Source organism: Gopherus evgoodei, chromosome 4 (assembly GCF_007399415.2).
Source record: "Gopherus evgoodei ecotype Sinaloan lineage chromosome 4, rGopEvg1_v1.p, whole genome shotgun sequence".
Lineage (NCBI taxonomy): Eukaryota > Metazoa > Chordata > Testudines > Testudinidae > Gopherus > Gopherus evgoodei.
This window is the reverse complement of record NC_044325.1, coordinates 133,364,596-133,385,812: the sequence shown is the minus strand read 5'-3', so window position 1 is coordinate 133,385,812 and position 21,217 is coordinate 133,364,596. Positions and strand designations below refer to the sequence as shown.

Sequence of the window (21,217 nt, the reverse complement as noted above, 5' to 3'; positions counted from 1 at the left end):
ACCATCCCACTCACCAAACATCGGTGTGCCTCCCGACACGGCCTTGCTTGAGCCGCAGACACTCCTTAACTCGCTGCATTCTCCGTTTGCCGAGTCTCACACCCCCGTGCAGCACTGCCAGGCCCTGGCAATACCGTGCTGCCAGGCAGAGGCGTCAAGGGGACAGCGGCTCACAGCTCAGACACTGAGAAATGTGTTGCCATAGCAGCGTGTCACAACTGGAAACAGCCGCTTTCCCTCTGACAGGCATTAGCCCGCATCTCCTCTGGCACCACTTGCCATTCTGTGGTGCATCTTCTTGACCAGCCAGGCCCCCACATGGGGTGTTTTGCAGCCAATCCTCCTCCGTTGGTGCACAGCAGATGGGCCCGTGGCAGAGGTAACCTCAAATGTGCTCTCTTTACAAGCCTCATAAAGCCACTGGATGCACAGTTATATGCTCCAGCTAATAAAATAACTTCTCACGAGAACCATGCAGCATTCTTTAGGTCCCTGAGATAAAGGCACTGGGGAGCTTGGAGGAGATCCCCTAGCATCATTTTGTTGTTGTTTGAAGCAATTTGCCAAGAATGTCAGGGTTTGGAGGGGGAGTTCTGACCCTGCCAAGTTTCCTGGAGAGTAAACATCGGAGTCCCTGGTTCAATGCATCTGTGCCCTGCTCCATGCCCCAGCCAGTGATGGACTCTCCTGGGAGAGGTATCTACAAGGGTTGGGGTTCTTCCCACCTTCCTAGCTAGGCTTGGGCCACCACCAGTCAACTGCCAAAGCTTTTGGAGAAGAGGGGATCTGGAAGCTCCAGCGCCTGCCCTCGCTCCTTCCAGTTTGTTCTGCTCATCTTCCATACGATTCCCCTGAGCTTCTTCCGTCCTTCTCTGCAGGTCACTGAACGGAGCAACAGACATCAGAGAATTCCCAGATCTTAAAGGAACCACCAGCCTAGAAATTCTGTGAGTGGCAAGTCTCCCTCTTCCACATTCCTCATGGTGTTCCTTCCTGGCTTGGGCATGGGCTTGGAGGAGAAGTGTTTACCAAGCTATGCAGTGCAGGTCTTTAGACACCATGGGAGACTCCACTGCCTATCATCTAGGCTCTTCTCTGCGGCTGCTGACAGTAGTTCCTCCTGGAGTCCCCCAACCTTGCCCTCCATGTGTCTCTTTGCCACTGTGTTCTCTGACTCGCCACCTCCTCCCCACTTGGTCTGTAAAGCCAGCTACCCACATGGCCCTCCAGAAACTTTATCCAGCACCAGCCATTCAGTTCCAGTGCTACCACGTCATTCCCCGTGGGGGGGGGGAGGCTGCACTGCCTGTAGGTGTATGGCAAGTCAGAAGGAAGGGGCAAAGAAATCCAGAGGCTGAGAAATTTGCAGCCTTTGAAACTCACCCACCCTCCCTGGAGGTGCCTTGAATTCCAGTTCAGCTCAGCTTTAACCCCAGTGCCCTCCTTTTCCCAGAACCCGACCTAGGGCAATCAGGAGCCCGGGTTCCCAGGGATGAGCCTTCCTTGCAGTGCTCTGTCCTGGGCTAGCCTCCCCCTCCCCCCATTCTGTAAAGCCAGCTACCTCCTGTCAGTCCCAGGACCCTTCTCTCCAGGACACTCCCGGGAGATCGGAGAGCTCCACAAACAGGGATCCCGCTGTCACTGCAGAACCTCCCACCATTTCTGCAGGGCCTCAGATTCCCCCACTGCACAGTCCTGATCCCTGGACGGAGGGTGCTCTGTGAGATCAGCACATTCCCCTTCCACAGTCTCCACGGAGACGCCCATTGGCAAGTTAGGTGTAGAACCAAGCAATCCGTGAGCCCCTGGGCATGTTAAACTAATCCCTCCCCTCCCCCAGCCCAGTGCAGGGTCCGTCCTCCCTTTTACCAAGTCACCTTTAATTTCTCACCATGTGCATTGTTCTTTAATTTGCTCCGTCCTCCCCCAGCAAGGGCTGGGCTTACTGCATGCCAACTTCTCAATAGTCCCTTCTGTCTCCTTCACACCCCCAGGACCTTGACCCGGGCGGGGATCTGTTTGCTTCCCAGAGGAATGTGCCAGCAGCTGCCCAGCCTCCGAGTCCTGTGAGTAACACACACGCTGCTCCACCGTATTTCACTGCCCCACTCTTTGGTGTGCTTGTCTGATCCCAGCCCAGCGCCCAGTGAGGCAGCTCTGGGCTCCGGGACATTCGCTAATAAGACACATGCTGGGGTTGACGTCTCTCTGCTCTGAGGCTTTGTGTCCTGTTCGCCCCAATGTCAGAGCGGAGTGGGTGCGAAGTACTTCCAAGTCAGCGTGGCCATGTTTTGCCCCTGCTTTGCGCGGGTGCCAATGGCACACCCACTGCAGGGCTGGGGGGAATCCTACCCGCTTTGCACAAGGTATTGTGCCAAACAAACCGAGGCCTCTGAGCCCTACCAGGCACAACTCCTGGTGGAGCAAAGGGTCCCCCTGTGTGCCTACAATGCAGCACTGATTAAGGGTGTCTGGGCCTGATTCACTTCTCACTTATCTGGTGTAAATCAGGAGTGACCCCAGCAATGGTCACTGGTTTCAGTGAGAGGGGGATCAGTCCCTAAGACTTTCCTGATGCGATGTGTGACCGTCACCAGAGCTGGTTGGAAAGTGGGGGGTTTTTCCCCATGGAAAATTTCAACTTTTTGGCAAAAAATTGAAAAGTGAATGTATTCAGTGGAAAAACTGAAAGAAAGAAAGAAAGAAAGAAAGAAAGAAAGAAAGAAAGAAAGAAAGAAAGAAAGAAAGAAATTTTGGTTTGGAAATGTTGCCGAGGTGCCACTTGGGACTGTAGTGCTGGTGCCTTATGCTCCCATTCTCCTCTATAAGCTGGTCTCTTTGACCAGACAACATTTCCCATGATGCACCCTGGTCTCCTTTCTTGTTGAGCCGCTATGGAGTATTCTGGGAGTCCCTGGTTATGGTGAATTGTGGGAAACCTGGTCTGGCAGGGGAACACAGATCATAGAGGAGAATGGGAACATCAGGCAACTGGAGGCACCGTGGTAGCAATTCTGAATAAAAAAAATTTGGCCAAATTGTTTCAGTCTTCGGGTATTCGGGGATTTTTTTGAAAAAAAGGATCCAAATTTTCCACCAAAAGCAGAGACTTTTTGTGAAAATTTTCATTTAGTCAAAACCCCACTTTTGGTTGAAAAACTGTTTGGATAGAAACTTTTTGACCAGTTTTACCAATCATGCTTTCCTCTCCTCTGTGAACTGGATGGTTTTGCCTCATTCGCTAATATTTTCCTTGGTGCCTTTTTTCTGCCTCAGGCCATTAATTCTATTCATTATTGATGGGAGACAGAAAGGCTGTTGGTTAAGTCTCCCTTTTTTATAGTGATCTCAGGTCAGGCAAAGCAAGGGTCAATGTCTGTGTGGCATGGTAGAGTGGTCTAGTGGTTAAAGCAGGAGACTAGTTCTCTCTCTATCTAAGGTACTTCTCTGGCCTCCATCACCATGGTATCTGAGCACCTCACAATTTTAATGTATTTCTCTTCACACATCCCTGTGAGGCAGGACAGTGCTATTCGCCCCATCGTACAGATGGAGAACTGAGGCCCAAAGAGACTAAATGACTGCCACAAAGTCACACAGGAAGCCTGTGGCTGAATTAAGAATTGAATCTGCTAGGAGTCAGGACTCGGGGACTTTGTGCCTGGCTCTGTCACTGACTGTATGTCCTTGGGCAAGTCACTTCATCATTCTATGCCTCAGTTTCCCCGCCTCTACAGTGAGGAAAATAGCTCACAGGAGACATAGTTAATGTTTGTAAAGTAGGTTAAGATTCTGGGCTGGACGGTGCCATAGAAGTACAAAGTATAAGGACTAATGGTTGTACGGTGTGGGGGGGGTTGAGGGCAATTGCTTGCTGACTGGTGCAGTGTGGGCAGGGCAGGCTCCAGGCACCAGTGAAGGAAGCAGGTGCTTCTGGGCAGGAGTGGTGCCAGAAACTCTGGCGCCTGAGACAGAATTCGGGGAGCGGCATTTTGTGCGCTTCCCACGGGGCACGTGGGAGCTTCCGGTTCCACTCCCATCGCGCTGCCGAAGCAGGACCCTCCGCTGAAATGCTGCAGGCGACAGCGGCAGTCATTGAGCTGCTCAATTCCCTGCTGCTGTTTTCCACAGCACGTCAGCAGAAGGTCCTTCTTCGGTGACACGACGGGAGTGCAACCAGAAGCTCCTGTGCACCCTGTGGGGAGCGCACAAAATGCCACCCCCCCGAATCCCGGCGCCCTAGGCAACCACCTAGGATCGCCTAATGGAAGCGCTGGCCCTGCTTGGGGGGGCCAATGGAAAGGGGCAGCACATCCGGGTCTTCAGCGGCAATTTGGTGGTGCCCCTTAGTGCCTCTCGGAGCAAAGGACTCGCCGCCAAATTGCCGTCAAAGAATGAAGCAGCGCGGTAGAGCTGCCACCGAAGTGCCGCCAATCGCGGCTTTATCTTTTTTTTCCCCACTTTGCTGCTTGAGAGGGCAAAAAAGCTGGAACCGGCCCTGAGTGTGGGGCACAGATGGCCTGGCGAGGGCTTGGGGGGGAATCACATTTTGAATGACGTCCTGGGATGCGGGAGATGCAGCTGAGAGGCAGGAACATCCTGCACTGGCTGGAATGGTACACTGAACATGCCATCCTCCCAGAGAAGGGTTAAAAATCAGGATCAGGCTGGTGGTGCAGCTTGGTGCATGTGCAGTGCCTGAGATCAGGCACCACCACCACTCTGACTATCCTATGAGCTCACATGTCTCCTGGCCTCTGAAAGTGCATCTGCCGTGCTCATCCATCCCCAGGTGCAGGAGGGGAGCCTTGAAATGAACAATTCCCTGCTCTGCCTGTGCAAAGGGAAGGTTTCATGCAGGCATCCCCAAATGTTGCTGCTGTCTCTGAGGTGGGGGCTGGGTGGGGAGAGCTACGCAGCCCTGCCCCTCGAGAAAAGCCAATCCCCAGAGGTGGAAGCAGCTCGTATGTGACAGATGGAGCTGCGCTGGGGCTGGGTGAGCCATTGAGCAATCTGTGCATAATGCAAGGAAATGAAGGAGGAAATCAGTGCCAAGTGTCAGGTGTGCGCTGAGCGGATCTGCCTCTGTGCCGCGGTTTCCTGCTTTCCCCAGCTGCATGGCCCGAGGTCAGTCTGCTCCCCTCCTTAGCAATATCTGCTTTCCAAGAATGCTCTCAGGATGGCTTGCTTTGCTTTTAATCTCCTGCCATGTCTGTGGCATTCCTTTCCCACAGCGAACTCTCGCACAATCAAATCGAGGAGCTGCCCAGTTTCCACAGGTGCCAGCGGCTGGAAGAAATGTGAGTCAAGAGATTCCCTCCTTCAAAGCTTGGTTCAGGGACAGGGGGCCCTCCTGAGGCGATCCTGGCTCAGAGGAGACCCGAGGGACTGAACAAGGCATGGGAGATCCAGATCCAAGGAGATAAAAACTCAGCCGGGCTTTTGCCAGGACTCAAATCTATGTTGGGGGTGAAAAGTTCAGTTCACTAACACTGGACCCAGAGAGAGGGGCTGTGCTAAGGGCCCAGCACCATCCGGGGTGCACTGAGAATTTATGTTATTATGTGGAATAGTCACCCCAGCCATGGACCAAGGCCCGTTGTGCTAGGTGATTACAAACATAGAACAAGGAGATGCTCCCTGCCCCAAAGAACTTAACCCACAAGGAGCCTTCTCTGGAGAGATCCCAGCCCCAGGAGGAGAAAGAAGGGCTTGATTGCATTCAGCTTTGCTTTAACTTCATACAAAGTTTAATTCCCCATCTGAGCATCCCCTGATCTATTCCAGCCAATGGCATTAATAGGACCCCTATTGCCATGGTAGCTAAGGTTAGGATTTTCAAAAGGGCCTAAGCGAGTTAGGTAACTATATCCCATTGAATTTGCCTTGGGCCCAGATATCCTGTGATTCTACAGCTGCAGAATTGGCTGTGGAATTCACCCACTTGCCGTAGAGCTGTGCTTCGCAACCAGAGCTTTCATTTAAAATGATACGTGTCTAGCCTTTATGGTTGGGGAGAAAACCTTGAAAATAGAAACTGAGTGTAATCAATGTCATGGGGTCTGCCTGAGTCTGCAGACAGCCTGAACCAAGAGATGCTCAGGAACAGCACAGATACCTGATAGAGAAGCAGGCAGACATAAGGGCTGAGGGTGAGTCCTCCAAAGCATTACAGCTGAAGATGAGATGCTTGAATGTGTATCAGTAGGCAAGAGGAAGAGAGGGTAGGATGCCCACTCACAGCAGGACAGGTGGCATTGCTTGAGAAGCACGGATTCCCCTTAGGGGCGGGGTGGAGTCTTCATCAGCTGGAGTCTTTGTAGCAAGATCGGGTGTCTCTATCTAGAAACTCTGCGCTACCTCAAACCCAAGTTATAGGCTGGATGCAGAGATCCCTGGGTGAGGTTAGGCAGCAAGTCAGAGCAGATGCTCAGAATGGCTCCTCTGGCCTTTCTGAATGTGTGACGTAGAGACAGACTGGGCTGCAAATACGAGGTGGTCTTGTGGACAGTGCAGAGAAGAGCTCCGTGAAGGATCGTACCTTCTGGAGTGCATGGGGAGTGTATGGTTCCATAAGCCAGTGCAGCATGGTTCCAGCCAGGACCCTGATTCCTTCCCACTCCCTTGGGTGGCCTGTGCCCTGGGCTGCCAGAGGCATGTGGTCACTGCATTCAGGGGAATGCGGGGACAGAGCTTGCATGTGGCACATGGCTGAGGCTTAAAGAGGGTGCAAAACATGGGATTTGGAGATGGTGGGTCAGAGCGCACACCTCTGAATGGCTCTTTGCAAAGGGCTGGATTGCATTTGCTCCTTGCACATGAGTGTGCGCACACACACTCACTCTCACGCTAGAGTCAGTCACTGTCTAGCTGTATAGCGAAGAGCCATTCGGGGCTCGCGTTCTGACTCACCGCCTCCAAGCTTTGCACTGATGTGGCGCACCCAAGCTCCATGGTGGGACGGCACATGGAATGGGAGCAGTGGCCCGGAAAGGCTGGGAACGCAGGAGCCTTTGACAAGCCCAGACAGATGGTTCTTTTGCTGTGCTGGGAGGGGAGGGGGGCAGAGGGTGTGTGTGAAAGGGGACGCTGTCTGAGACCCAGTGTGGCGCTTGGGAGAGGGCTGGGTTTGGGTTGCTTTGTGTCCTGACCCACTCACCTCTTGAAATAAGAGCAGGGTTGACAAGCTTTCTTCTGGTGCCAGGGGGCCTGGAGAGATCCTCTCTCTCATGCCAGCCTCTCTGTCTTTTCAGAGGCCTCCAGCACAACAGGATCCATGAAATCAGAGCAGACACCTTTGGGCAGCTCACGGCCCTGCGCTCCATGTGAGTACAGCTCTGGCTCCGCCAGCACTGGGAACTGCGGGGCTCTTTGTTGCGGGGAAGGGGAACTGTGGGCCCACTGCCAGATGTGTGCAGGGTGCTCACGCAGTCCCAGACCTGAAAACTTTACTTGCACTGCTTGACTCTTGGATCCCAAACACCCACCCAGGGGAAGCAATGGACCACAGGGCTATACGGGCACATGGGATAAAAGCCCTTTGGGCTGGTGAACCCAGCTCCAGGCAGAGCACTATGGACTCTGGCAGTGGCTGGGTGCAGATCATGCCAATAATGGCAGTGAGTAAGAACATAAGAATGGCCATACAAGACCAAAGGTCCATTCAGCCCAGTATCCTGTCTGCCAACAGTGGCCAATGCCAGGTGCCCCTAAGGACCCCATTCCTTACCCATCCTGGCTAATAGCCATTAATGGACTTAACCTCCATGAATTTGTTTAGTTCTCTTTCAATCCCTGTTATAGTTCTAGCCTTCACAATCTCCTCAGGTAAGGAGTTCCACACGTTGACTGTGTGCTCTGTGTGAAGAAGAACTTCCTTTTATTTGTTTTAAACCTGCTTCCCATTAATTTCATTTGGTGGCCCCTACTTGTTATATTATGGGAACAAGTAAATAACTTTTCCTTATTCACTTTCTCCACACCACTCATGATTTTATATACCTCTATCATATCCCCCATTAGTTTCCTCTTTTCCAAGTTGAAAAGTCCTAGCCTCTTTAATCTCTCCTCACGTGAGTCCCGTTCCAAACCCCTAATCATTTTAGTTGTCCTTCTCAGAACCTTTTCTAATGCCAGTATATCTTTTTTGAGATGAGGAGACCACATCTGTACACAGCATTCAAGATATGGCGTACCATGGATTTATATAAGGGCAATAATATATTCTCAGTCTTATTCTCTATCCCTTTTTTAATGATTCCTAACATCCTGTTTGCTTTTTTGACTGCCGCTGCACACTGCATGGACGTCTTCAGAGAACTATCCATGATGACTCCAAGATCTCTCTCCTGTTTACTTCTAGCTAATTTAGCCCCCATTATATTGTATGTATAATGCACATTGGAAAAAATAACCCCAACTACTTTACATTTATCCACATTAAATTTCATGTGCCATTTTGTTGCCCAATCACTTAGTTTTGTGAGATCTTTTTGACGTTCTTCACAGTCTGCTTTGGACTTAACTATCTTGAGCAGTTTAGTATCATCTGCAGACTTTGCCACCTCACTGTTTACCCCTTTCTCCAGATCAGTTATGAACAAGTTGAATAGGACTGGTCCTAGGACTGACCCTTGGGGAACACCACTAGTTACCCCTCTCCATTCTGAGAATTTACCATTTATTCCTACCCTTTGTTCCTGTCTTTTAACCGGTTCTCAATCCATGAAAGATCTTCCCTCTTATCCCATGACAACTTAATTTACGTAAGACCCTTTGGTGAGGGACCTTGTCAAAGGCTTTCTGGAAATCTAAGTACACTATGTTCACTGGATCCCCCTTGTCCACATATTTGTTGACCCCTTCAAAGAACTCTAATAGATTAGTAAGACACAATTTCCCTTTACAGAAACCATGTTGACTTTTGCCCAACAAGTTATGTTCTTCTATGTGTTTGACAATTTTATTCTTTACTGTTGTTTCAACTAATTTGCACATTACTGACTTTAGACTTATGGTCTGTAATTGCCAGGATCACCTCTACAGCCCTTTTTAAACATTAATTGTCTTCCAGTCATTGGGTACAGAAGCTGATTTAAAGGACAGGTTACAAACCCTAGTTAATAGTTCCGCAGCTTCACATTTGAGTTCTGTCAGAACTCTTGAGTGAATGCCATCTGGTCCCGGTGACTTGTTACTGTTAAGTTTATCAATTAATTCCAAAACCTCCTCTAATGACACTTCAACCTGTAACAATTCCTCAGATTTATCACCTAAAAAGTAACGGCTCAGGTTTGGGAATCTCCCTAACATCCTCAGCCATGAAGACTGAAGCAAAGAATTCATTTCGTTTCTCCGCAATTACTCTATCGTCTTTAAGTACTCCTTTTGTATCTCCATCGTCCAGAGGCCCCATTGGTTGTTCAGCAGCTTCCTGCTTCTGATGTACTTAAAAAACATTTTGTTATTACCTTTTGATTTTTGGCTAGCCATTCTTCAAACTCCTTTTTGACTTGTCTTATTACATTTTTACACTTAATTTGGCAGTGTTTATGCTCCTTTCTATTTATCTCACTAATATTTGACTTCCACTTTTTAAAAGATGCCTTTTTATCTCTCACTGCTTCTTTTATATGGTTGTTAATCCACAGTGGCTCTTTTTAGTTCTTTTACTGTGTTTTTTAATTTGGGGTATACATTTAAGTTGGGCCTCTATTACAGTGTCTTTGAAAAATGTCCATGCAGCTTGCAGGGATTTCACTGTACCTTTTAATTTCTGTTTAACTAACCCCCTCATTTTTGCATAGTTCCCCTTTCTGAAATTAAATGCCACAGTGTTGGGCTGCTGTGGTGTTCTTCCCACCACAGGAATGTTAAATGCTGTTGTATTATGGTCACTATTTCCAAGTGGTCCTGTTATAGTGAATGGAAGTGAATGAAGCACGGGGCAGAAAACACACACACTAATATGTGTATGTGTGCACCACAAATACATAGACGCCCTCCATACACACATCACGTACACAAATCACACATATTATCCCCACAGAAACACCACACATGCTAATCACACACAAACAGATGCACACTATGCAGCACCTGTACTAACTACACAGACACAGATGCTACACCCCACACATACTAACCACACACATTTAACACTACTTACTACACCTACCAACTGCACACAGATGCTTTAGTGTACACCACACATGCCACAGCTACTAACCACACACATTCACCCACTATATCCCGCGTGTACTAACTACACACACACAAACTCATACAGACACACAACCGCCCACTAACCCCATCCATTCGCGCCATGCATGCTAATGTGTACACACCAGCACTTTGTACACACTTGAACACCCCATCCCTACAGATTCCGGCCCTGCTTGCCCATTCCTGGAGGCCTCCCTGTACTGTCACTGTACCGGAAGCAGAGGGTATCTGGGCCAGTAGCCTGCTGCTTTGGCACTAAGGGAAAGCCATGAGCTGCCAGTATTTCAGAGTTTGTATTTCAATGCAAAAGTCCCCAAACTTGCAGAAAGAAACACAAGGCGGGGGGGGGGGGGGGGGAATCTTTCCTCAGTGGCCAGCCAATTTGGGCCTTGACAGGAACTGTGCAGCCATCATGCTAACAGAGCTGGATTCCAAAGCTCCAGAGGGTACAGATCTGGCCTAGCTTGATTTCAGATGGCTTCCCTGCTGAGAGAGCGCCCAGGACATTCAGTGATAATGCCCAGAGTCCCAGCAGCCTGGGGGAGAATGGAGGGATGGAAGAAGGGACATGGGAGAGGAAAAGGAGAACGCAGATGTCAGCAGAGGGGACTCAGGAGGTTTTACTGGGGATCCAGTCTGGGCTGATGAGAACTTGGCCTTCCTCAGTAAGAGAGGGGTCTCCCCAGGGCACAGTGAGAACCAGGGGAGCTTGGACACTGAGATTTGGAGGGGGAGTGGCTGGGTTTCACATCTTGGCCTACCAATCTCACTAGCTTCCCTATTCACAGGCACCCCACTATTCTCCTCAGCCCCCTCTCACTGCTATGTATTTGCCTTGTAGAGACCTGAGTTGGAATTACATCCAGTCGATTCATCCGGAGGCCTTTGCGACCCTCCACTCGCTCACCAAGCTGTAAGTTGCTTCGAGATTACTCCTGCAGTGGGTGAAGGAAAGTGCTGTTGTGGGGACCTGAGGTTCCCTCGCAGAAAGGGGGCTGGGCAAAAATGCTCTCACATGCCAGTGGTGAGTGTGGTATAAATGCCCACACAGACAGACTGGCAGACAGGATGCCTTGATGGGCCCTGCATGATTACTGTGGTGCTCATGAAAACACATGCAGCTGAACATGCCTCTCAAGTGAAATCTTGAAGCTCCAGAAAGAGACACAGAGTTTAAGTCTGGAAGGGACACACAGATCATCCAGTCTGACCTGTGAATCACAGGCCACTAAACACCACCCAGCCACCTCCACTACCAGAATTAAAACAAGGCATTACTGCCCTCAGGAGACTCAACTGTTATGTGCCACAGGCAGAGAATAGGAGGGACCAAGGTGCACCAGTGCCCAAGGCCTACAATGGCAGGGATTGGATTTGGTGAGATACTCAGATGATCATAACAAGTGACCTGCACCTCATGCTGCAGAGATGGGCCCAAACCCTCAAGGTCCCTGTCCATTTACCTCCCATGGGATCCATATTTTCCCTAGACGCCTTTTGCTAATGATCAGCGTGGATGCTATATCACCACGGGACTTAGGCCCCACTCCTCAAAGGTTGCTTTCGTTGGGAGTTAGGATCCTAAATACCTTTGAGGATCTGGGGCTTTCCTGTTCATAGCTGGCCTTCCTCCATGCCATGATTCTGCCATGAAGCTACTGATGGCTCACTAGTCTAAACGTATCAGGGGATGGGTATTGACCAAAAGTCATCATCGTCTGATGACCATTCAGTAGCTTACGTGCAAAGATCCATTGGTCTCTGTTGCTAATGGACAGGTGTCCAGTCCCCAGAATTGCTGGGTAGCAGCCTGAGCAGGGGGCCAAGGGCTGAGTTTAATGGGACCCCTTCACTAGAGAGCTGAGGCAAAGTCTCACCCTAGGTCAGGACTGAGCCACATTAACAGGGCAGGATGAGTACGCTTGGGCTGTGGCTGTCCATGCTGTAGCTGATCAGGGGATGAACAAAAGACTTCACCCTATAGCCGAAGCTAATGTATGGTCAGGCGTCAACAAACTGAGTATGTGATTGCAATCAGGGATAGGACCCTACTTTTGATGTCATGTGGAAAATACCAGAGATAGTGCTTTGCCATGCTAATTGGCCTCCAAGACCCAAACGCAGAAAATCGTCTAATTTTAAAAGACCTCAAGAAAATGGGAAGTGAAGGATGGTGGGAGTGGGGGAGCAGATCAAGCCATTCTAATACCATGATTATGAGAGCAAGGTAGAAAACCAAAGTAGAGTTTACAGCAGTGGCTAGCAGTGACGGAGTCTTCCTAATAGTGGGAGGCAACAAGGCCCTGCCCACTCTGTGGCCCTGCCCCTCCTCTACCCCCCAAGGCCCCACCCCCTGGCCAAGCCAGAAGCTGGCACTGAACCAGGAAGCCCAGGCCCCTCCACCTGCCCGGGGGTGGGGGGGCCTGAGAGCAGCCCCTGGCCTGTGTCCCCACCCCCAGCACTTCCAGCCAGGGCAGGTGAAGGATCCACAGCTTGCCACAGCTGCCCACACAGCTCTTATCCTGACCTGGCTCCAGCTTCTGGCCTTGCCAGGGGGCAGGGCCTCAGGGGGAAGAGGAGGGGCAGGGGGGAGGCCTGTGGTGAAAAGGGGATGGCCCAGGCCTGTCCACTTTCAACAAGTGGGAGGGCCATGGCTCCTCGCCCCCCCCCCCATTCCAGCACTCCTGGTGATGGCACTCCCCTAATGATTGCTGTATCTTTTCATTCATCCCCAAATTGGGACTGGCCCCCAGTCAGCGCCCAGCAACACCTCCTGCCCTCTCCATTTCAGTATCATATTTTGGACATCCACCAGGTCAAGATGACCATGGGCCATCTGCAGAGCTGTCCAGCCTCTCTTGGTTAACACACCTCTGATCAGCAAACCCCTAATCCTGCTGCCCCTCCTTCCTTTCACTACAACAGAGATTTGACCGACAACCAGCTGGTCACCCTGCCACTGGATGGTTTGGGTGGATTGATTCATCTGAAGCTCCAAGGCAACCCAGCGCTGTCTGAGCCCTTCAGCAAAGAAAGCTTCCCTAAGATGAGGTATGATGTGGCTCTGGGTGCCTGGTTCACCTTTATCCGCTGAGCTCCATGTGGGTCTCGCCAATGCGCTTTTATTTGTTTATTTCAATCAGCCTCCTGCTCTCCTTGTTTACTGGACATTTTCCTGCCATTCTTCCAGGCCGGCAGGTCGAGAAAGCCCAGCTTCATGCTAACACTCTGCATCCATCCTTCCAAGCCTTCTGTGGGAAACTGATGTTCCACTTAATGTCCCATTGCCCACATCCGCCAAACACACACACAAGCGGAGCTCGTGAAGCCAGGGGTGTGAGCTTGGGGCATCTCTGAGTGGAAAACATTCTCAGAAGCCAGTTCTAGCTAATGACATCCAGCTTTCCCTCAGTAAACGCTGTTTGTGTGGCCGTGTCTTGTCTGCTATGGATTAATGAGCCGGCAGCTAAACAAGACAATGCTGCATAAGGCACCGAGGCCACCTCTGCACTGGGAATGCCGACTTTGTGTTCCCAGCGGTGCTGGCAACCCTCAGCACCTATGTTAGCAGTGAGTTCTTAGCGCTGTCCCCTTGTCATAGTGAGCTGTGGCTAGTGGCCGAGCCACATTCATGCCCTGACTCGGAGGTGAAGGCCAGCATTTTTCAAAAGTGGCCTCTGATTTGGGGAGTCCTCGTTATCGGGTGGTTTTCAGAGGTGGTGTATGCCCCAAGCTGGAGACACAGGGTCTCGGTACCTGTGCAAATCAGACCCAAAGTGTCTCAAGTTGGGCTTTCAAAAATGGAGGCTGCCAGCATCAGAGGCTATTTTAAAAAATGTTGATGTTAGCAGCTGAGGAATTGGTGGGGATAAGCCTCACACTGCCTTTTAAATCTGCCTAGTCAATGTGACCCCAGAGGCTCTCGCTCTCTTGAGCCCTGCCTTGTTATAGCAGCATCCTGTTCTGTGGCTGTTTCCCAAGGGGCAGCCCAGAAAAATTGGATGGCTTGGCATGTCCCATGTCCTGACATGAAGGCTAATACCATGCAGTGACACTGGGCCAAATTCAGCTCTCCCAGGCAATGGTGTGAATCCAGACTAACCCTAGTGATGTCCGTTTAGCTGGTTTGGATTTACATCGGTGTAGCTGACATGGGGAAGGTGGGCCGTCAACTCAGACTCAGCCTGGCACCCACTGGTCTTTCCAAAACATCAGCTTGCCAGTGCTAGAGAGACAGTTTCAATCCTAATTGCTGCCCTTTCTGATGGGGGCATCTGGAAACAGTTCTTAGCCACCTCCAAAGGATCTTCACTTTCTTACCACCTTTTGGTAATAGGATTTAATCTGCAGTTTACAACAGGAAGCAGATCTGTATACAGAGTTCCCATTGCCTCCCGGGGCTTGGCCAGAAATGTTTGGTAACTTAAAACAAAACCATGTTTTTAGACTATAGAGTTTCCCCAGATTTACTAATCCTGTCAAAAGACCTTAACTGCTGGGAAAACTGAAGGCTGTCTCTACTGGATTGCCAGGCTTTACTGGCTTCCAGAAACGAAGCAGGCGTTTGCTGTCAGTGGTGAAAGTGCCATTTCAGCCTGATAGCCCTGATATTTAACCCTGATGATAGTCAGCTGTGGTTTAATGGACCTTGTAATACAGGATGTAATTACTGGCCTTGCTTCTGATTAGCAGTCAGCTGCATTCATGTATCTTGCTGAATTCGAGAAACGTAGCTAGGCTTCCTTGAGTGGGCTGGCAGGGCATGACGCAGGGCCATAGGGCTGGCAGAGCTAGTTGGGATATCCCCGACTTCGGATTCTAATCTAACCCCTGTTCCCGAGTCCCCCTCATCCATGCTGGAGAGTTACCGTCTCAATGCCTCTGCCAAAGTGAGGTGCACACGCAGTGTTCTCAAGAGCCTGGGCAGGTGCAGGTAGCACTGGGGCATCATCTAGGGGCTGTAATGGGAGCTGAGCATCCAGCCGGTGTTTGGTGACGCGCTGTGGTCTGAGAGCAGTAAAAGGAGGGCACCGTGGGGGCCTGGCCTGAGGACTGGGATCCTAAGTTGCATTTTCAGAACAAGAAGCTACTCCACATGCTGAAGGGTCACTCAGGTGAGAGGCTTAACCAAGCCACAGTGTGAGATGCTCCAGTAGCAGACTGCCCCAGGGCAGCTCTGTAGTTTGTGCACCTTCCAAACAGTCGGCAAAAAGGGTAAAAATACACACACCCCCAAGACACAGGCACCTGCTTGAGGGCCAGGGAGAGTAGCACATCTGGCTCCCAAGGGGTGTCATGAGTTATTACTTGTAAAGCAAGGTGAAGCAAGTGCGCACGTGACAGCTTGCTGTGAGGTTAAATACTTGCTTTTAACTTGTTCTTTGGATCCTGGACATGTGTACTAACCGGTTCAGGAACAGGACATCCACCTACTCCTGCCCTGTGCTGCCTGAGTCACTTACAGGAGGGCAAAGGATGCAGAGCACCCCCGCATCCTGGTTTAGTCGTATTTTGCACCAACTGCACCAAGCGTAGGGCAATGGGAAATCAGGCCCTTGGTTTCACGAACAGTGATGTGTTACATTCTCAGCACACACACACACAGAAACCTCACTGGAAGGTTGCAGTGTAACATGACTTTGTTTCTTGGACTTCAGAACGATAACACACAAGAATCCAAAAAGCAGAGATAACAAAAACAGGCTGCTCCCTAAGGCAGCGAGGCACAACTTTCCCAACCTGGCTTTTAAGCTGCCTCTTTCCAGGCTGACTCACATTGCGGGCTTTGCTATAGAGCCCCATTGCCTGCAAGCAAGAGCAGGAAACTCTCCCCGCTCTTCAAGTGATAGATTGCAATTCCAACACAGTCCACATGAAATAGCTAAGAGACCTGCTTTTCCCCTCCCTAGAATCCTAGAAGTGCCCTATGCCTATCAGTGCTGTGCCTATGGAGTCTGTAGCAGCTTCTTCAAGGTATCCAGCCAGTGGGAGACAGAAGACGTGAGCCTGGAAGATGAGGATGCCCACAAGAGGAGCATGGGGTTGTTTCCGGGTCATGCTGATAACCACTGTAAGTAAATAAGGCTGAGCTGTGATCAATTCATGGGCCAGGTTTAGCTGTATATTTGGGCCTGATTCTGCCTTTTCTTACACCGGGGTACATCAGGAAGAACTCCAGCGAAGGCAATGCTTGGCATTAGATCAGCGTAAAACAGAAGCAGGCCCACCGTTTTCCATGTCTCGCTGGTCAGGGGGTGTATCATTTCCTGGATGTGGACACCTTGGGCTGCAATCAGTGTCACTGTCTAAGGGCCTAGTGGAGCTAGGCTGGAATCTCCAAACCAGCCTGGATTGGATAGAATGACCCGGAACTCTTCAGCAGCTGGGGGGCAGGTTCCCTGGTGGCCTCACATTTAGGAAAGAGCAGTCCCCTCCCACAATTCTTTTAGTTTCAGGACTATTTCTCCCCTCAAACAATCTGACCTGAGTTAGTGACTGGGCCATATGGTCACCCTGTGACAGTGCAACTCCTGGGCAGAATGCTGATCATACAGCATCTCTGTCTCTAGTGTAACACACCAGATAAGGACGATGCTCAGGGTGAATACTGCCTGAAAGAGAATAAAGAAGAGCGAGAAAGCATAAAGTACGGAACTGGAACAAGGATTGGAAATCACAGAGGGTACAATGAAAACCGACCCTTTTGTGCCTGGCGTTCAAAACACCAAGCAAAAGTGGCCCACAGTCAGGCACGAATAAAAGGAAACACTGCTCCATCTGGCAAACACTGTCAGCCTATGGGCTCAGATGAGATAAATACCGGGGCTAGATTATGCAGGAGTGATAGCATAGTTAAGGTTGAATGAAACTTTCTGTTTCAGTAGATATATCCTCCTCCTCCCCCCCCCCCACCCCCCCACCATAAAAATGACCAGCCTCTAAGATGTTCTGGTTCTGATTTATGCCCAGAGCTGGAATGAGAGGTACATTTATGCAGGAGCCACATAAATTGACACCAGTAGACATCCCCTGATCTCATCTCATGAAGGACACCAAAAGCCAGCTGCTAGTTGCAATATTTCCAAAGTTATTAGCCTGGTTGCATAAAGTGGTATGCAGGCTGCTGCAACTCAGATCCAGTACAGGAGAATGTCAGTTTCAAGCCCATTGGTTACAGTGCTCTAAAATTGACAGGCACATTCAGATAACCTTGAAATTTGGTGTGCCGTTAGAGAGCCTGGGGTAGAATTTGTGGCGTAAATTTGGGATAATTTGATCAGGCAGGCTCCCAAGACACATTCTCCTCCCAAATGACCTGTCTCAAAGTACTCCTGAATGTACATGCTTAGGCAGATAAACTTGAAAAGAACTTTAGGGTGCAAAGCTGGGGCCATGCAGTCAAGGGTCTCCTGAGATAAAGCCCCTCCACGCACACCCAAATGATCTGTCTTTAATTAACAAAGTGCTCTAAAATGTACATGCACAGCCCAATTTGCCTGAAAACTGAGGGATTGTGGGTCAGTCCCATGACTTCTGCCTTTGTCACTCTGAAAAGCTGGAGTCGTAGGTTTCACCCTGATTAAATGCATCAGTATTCTCATGAATCGATGCTTGCTGTGCACCGAGCAAACACTGGCAGCTTCCCCTAGCAGCATGCGCTGGATCCTTTGGGGGAGGCGGGGGTAGGGGGGAAACCTTCTGATAAAGACGAATACAAATATGAGACCCACAGTTCCTGTTTAGCTGCTGATATCCAAACCTACAGAGCAAAGTAAGAGCATTTCACAATGCAGCTGGGAGACTGCTTGTTTTTTTACGTGTTTGTGTAAATACGTGATCCCACGCATATTGACTAGTTCTGGAGTCCCTTGAGAGTAGGGTGACCAGACATCCCAATAAAATCAGGACCGTCCCAATATTTCACTCTGCCAACAACACTGGGTTTGTTTGTTTGTTTCTTTTTCCTCTGCCGGCAGACTCACCCCCAATGTGTCCCAATATTTTCTTCATCTCATCTGATCACCCTGCTTGAGAGGAGAAACACATCAGGCTCAATCCTCCTTCTGGGCCAACAAGTGCCCAGTGTGTTAGAAGGGGGCACTACTCCCCTGCCACTGGGACTGCTGTGCACTGAGCTGCTCTCCTGACATACAGAGCTGCCAAATGGCTGATAAAGTAGCAGGGGATCAGTCAGAGATAAGGGACCTCTGGCCATACCCCCTGCACCAGCAGTAGGGAGGGAGGTGGCATAGGCATCCACTGGCACTGTGCCCTTGTACACTGAGGCCTAATGCTCATTTTAGGTGCATGCTCTGCCAGAGGTGCAGCACCAAACAGTTGTATGCCATGCAGAATCTGGCCTGTGCCTTTTTTTGCAACTCTAAAGAGAATGCACGGTCCCCCCTTGCCTTGCCAGGCATGCTGGGCTAACCCAGAGCAGGATTAGCAGATCCTGTGTAATAATGCTTCGTTGAAAGCATGGTCCTATCCATTTTTATGTCATAAGTTGCTATGGTGCCCTCTCCCCTGGGCCAGGAAGTGAGCAGAGTTGCTCGAAAAAACAGAGCTGCTCAATTCCCAACTGCAGGAAAATCTGAGATTTCAAAATTTCATTTAGCCCCAAAGAGGGACCAAAAGTCCAAATCACCTCATTTTTCACAAAATGGACTATTCCAAACTCTTGCCTTTATCATTCTGATCATATTATATATTAGTAGAACCATTCCAACTTTTATATTACATTATCCATTATAGTATCATAACATTCAACTCAAAATGAAAGGTTTGGATAATTTCCGATAAAAATGCTGACAAAATCGATACATTCCCCCCAAAAAAGTCTCCATTTAATAGGCTCTGCATTTTCCAGTGGAAAATATTTCCTTTGAAAAATTTGCTAGAAGGAAATTTTGAAACAAAACGAATAGATAGATATGGAATGGAATAGGTTACCTAGGGAGGTGGTGGACTCTTCAATCTTAGAGATTTTTAAGACCCGGCTTCACAAAGGACGATTTAATTGGGAATTGGTCCTGCTTTGAGCAGGGGGTGGGACTAGATGACCTCCTGAGGTTCCTTCCAACCCTGAGATTCTATGATTCTATGATATTGGTCTGAACTATGGGTATACAATGGTCCATAGAACCCACATTACTGACCAGGGCTGTCTGTACCCCATCCCCCCTCCAATCTGTTGGAGCCTATGAATAACCTTCATTAGTGGAAACTAATAAACTTAGCTCTTGTTAGTGTGGCAGGCCCAGGAATCACGGCAAGCTGGGTAGTAACACTGAGAAGGTGATGTGGAACCATGTGTTAACATCAGCGCTGCAGGAACCTCTTTGCAGCCTTGTCATTGTTTCCATCAGTAATGTGTCCCATACTTTAACAACGTTGGTGCACACAGCTGGGGCATTGGCGCAGCGAATTGCAGCCGTTTCAATTCAATGTAAAATGAACTGGCTGTGTTGTGAGTGTCAGGGACACTCCCTGCAGATCCCTGTCATTCAGGGACTAGCTTGCTCACTGCCACTTAAGCCATTTAATTGCTCAGTGGCTACTCTGTCGTGCTCCGATCCTGCCAGGGGCTGAGCGCCTGGAGCTCCCATTGAAGTCAATAAGAGTTAAGGGTGTTCAGCACCTTGAGGCCTTGAGCTGGATTAGTTCCGACACCTCTTAGGGTGGTCGTAGGGTATTAGGACCAGGAAGTGAAGCAGAATAATTCTGGGGGATGGTGTATGAAGGATGAGACTATTGGGAGCCCAGAGGGAGGAAGAGCCACCTAGGCCTATGCTAAATGCCTGTAAAAATAATTCCCATAGCCTAAGGTGCAAAGATCATGTATGGGACTGTACAAGCATGTCCTTAGCTAGGCATGGCCCTGGCATGTCTCAGTCATTAAACATTCAATAATGGACCCTTGCGTCTCCTGTGCATGACTCACTTTTACTCATGAGTTTTTTAAACACGTATAAATTGCTATTTTAATGTATTAGTTATTGTTTTATTCCCAAAGCCTCCTGTGTGGTCTTCAGCAATTGTTGCCAGGCCTTGTTACATGAATTTAGCAGGACAGTAATTAAATGCCTCAGTTAGGAGGAACAAAGCTCTCCGTCTTTCCCCCTAGAGATTAAGCTTCTTGCTTAAGAGCAAATAACCCAGGATTTTTGCCCTGCAGCATGTAGCAATGGTGTGAAAGGCAGAAAACTGGCACCGTATAACCAGATTGCTCCAGGCAGATGGGATCTGCTAGCCATGGTAAGCAGTTGACCGAGGAGAAGGGACTCCAGTTTCAAACCAAGAGCATCAGACTTGGCCAGCTCGTGTGTAAAAGTTGTGCCAGTCACACATGCTCTGTGAGTCTTTGTCTCCAGAGAGTATTTCAGTACAATGCTAGGACGTCCCCTGTACGTGACAGGCAACTGCTTCACCTAACAGCTGTGGAAAATGGGAAAAGGCCACCGCATTCTGGGCACGTGTGGCTAAAGAAAGGAGTCCAAGAACTACATTTGGCTTCCCTGAATGTGGGAACGACGACTGTAAAATCAAGAGAAGTGGCCAAGATGTTGGAAAGGACAGTGCACATTGCCCATAAACAAAAAGACAAAATTGAAAGGATTGAAATCCATGAACATAAGGGAAGGTTACAAGATAATGTATCAGGGCTCAGAAGCAAGGCGGAATGGATCAGGAATAATCATAGCAGAAATGTTACAGGAAAAGGTAGTGGACATGCAAAGGAAGAGTGACCAGTTGATAAAAGTTGAATAGCACTGAGTAGAGAACAAATATACATGCTGGAGTTTGGCTGTATGACTGAGAAGAAAAAATTCTGAGAAGATAGCGCTGGATCAAGTGCTAAGTGAAGAACCACAAGGTGAGTTCTTGATGATTGGAGCTGACCCCCAATGGACAGGGTGAGAACACAGTGACGGCTACAACAATTGTCATGGAGGATGAGACTTTGGAACCAGAAGTGAAGCTGAAGGATACT

The 21,217-nt window shown here is 49.5% G+C and overlaps 1 protein-coding gene across 1 annotated transcript in view; it reads left to right on the top strand.

Annotated features, from left to right (window-relative positions):
• The window catches only part of LGR6 (leucine rich repeat containing G protein-coupled receptor 6), a 215,936-nt gene that overhangs the window by 176,986 nt on the left and 17,733 nt on the right, over positions 1-21,217 (top strand). The window contains exons 10-16 of the mRNA XM_030561167.1: positions 879-947; positions 1,995-2,066; positions 5,235-5,300; positions 7,254-7,325; positions 11,066-11,137; positions 13,150-13,275; positions 16,134-16,294. Coding sequence (XP_030417027.1) covers positions 879-947; positions 1,995-2,066; positions 5,235-5,300; positions 7,254-7,325; positions 11,066-11,137; positions 13,150-13,275; positions 16,134-16,294 — 638 coding nt within the window. The remainder of the gene's footprint in view (positions 1-878; positions 948-1,994; positions 2,067-5,234; positions 5,301-7,253; positions 7,326-11,065; positions 11,138-13,149; positions 13,276-16,133; positions 16,295-21,217) is intronic.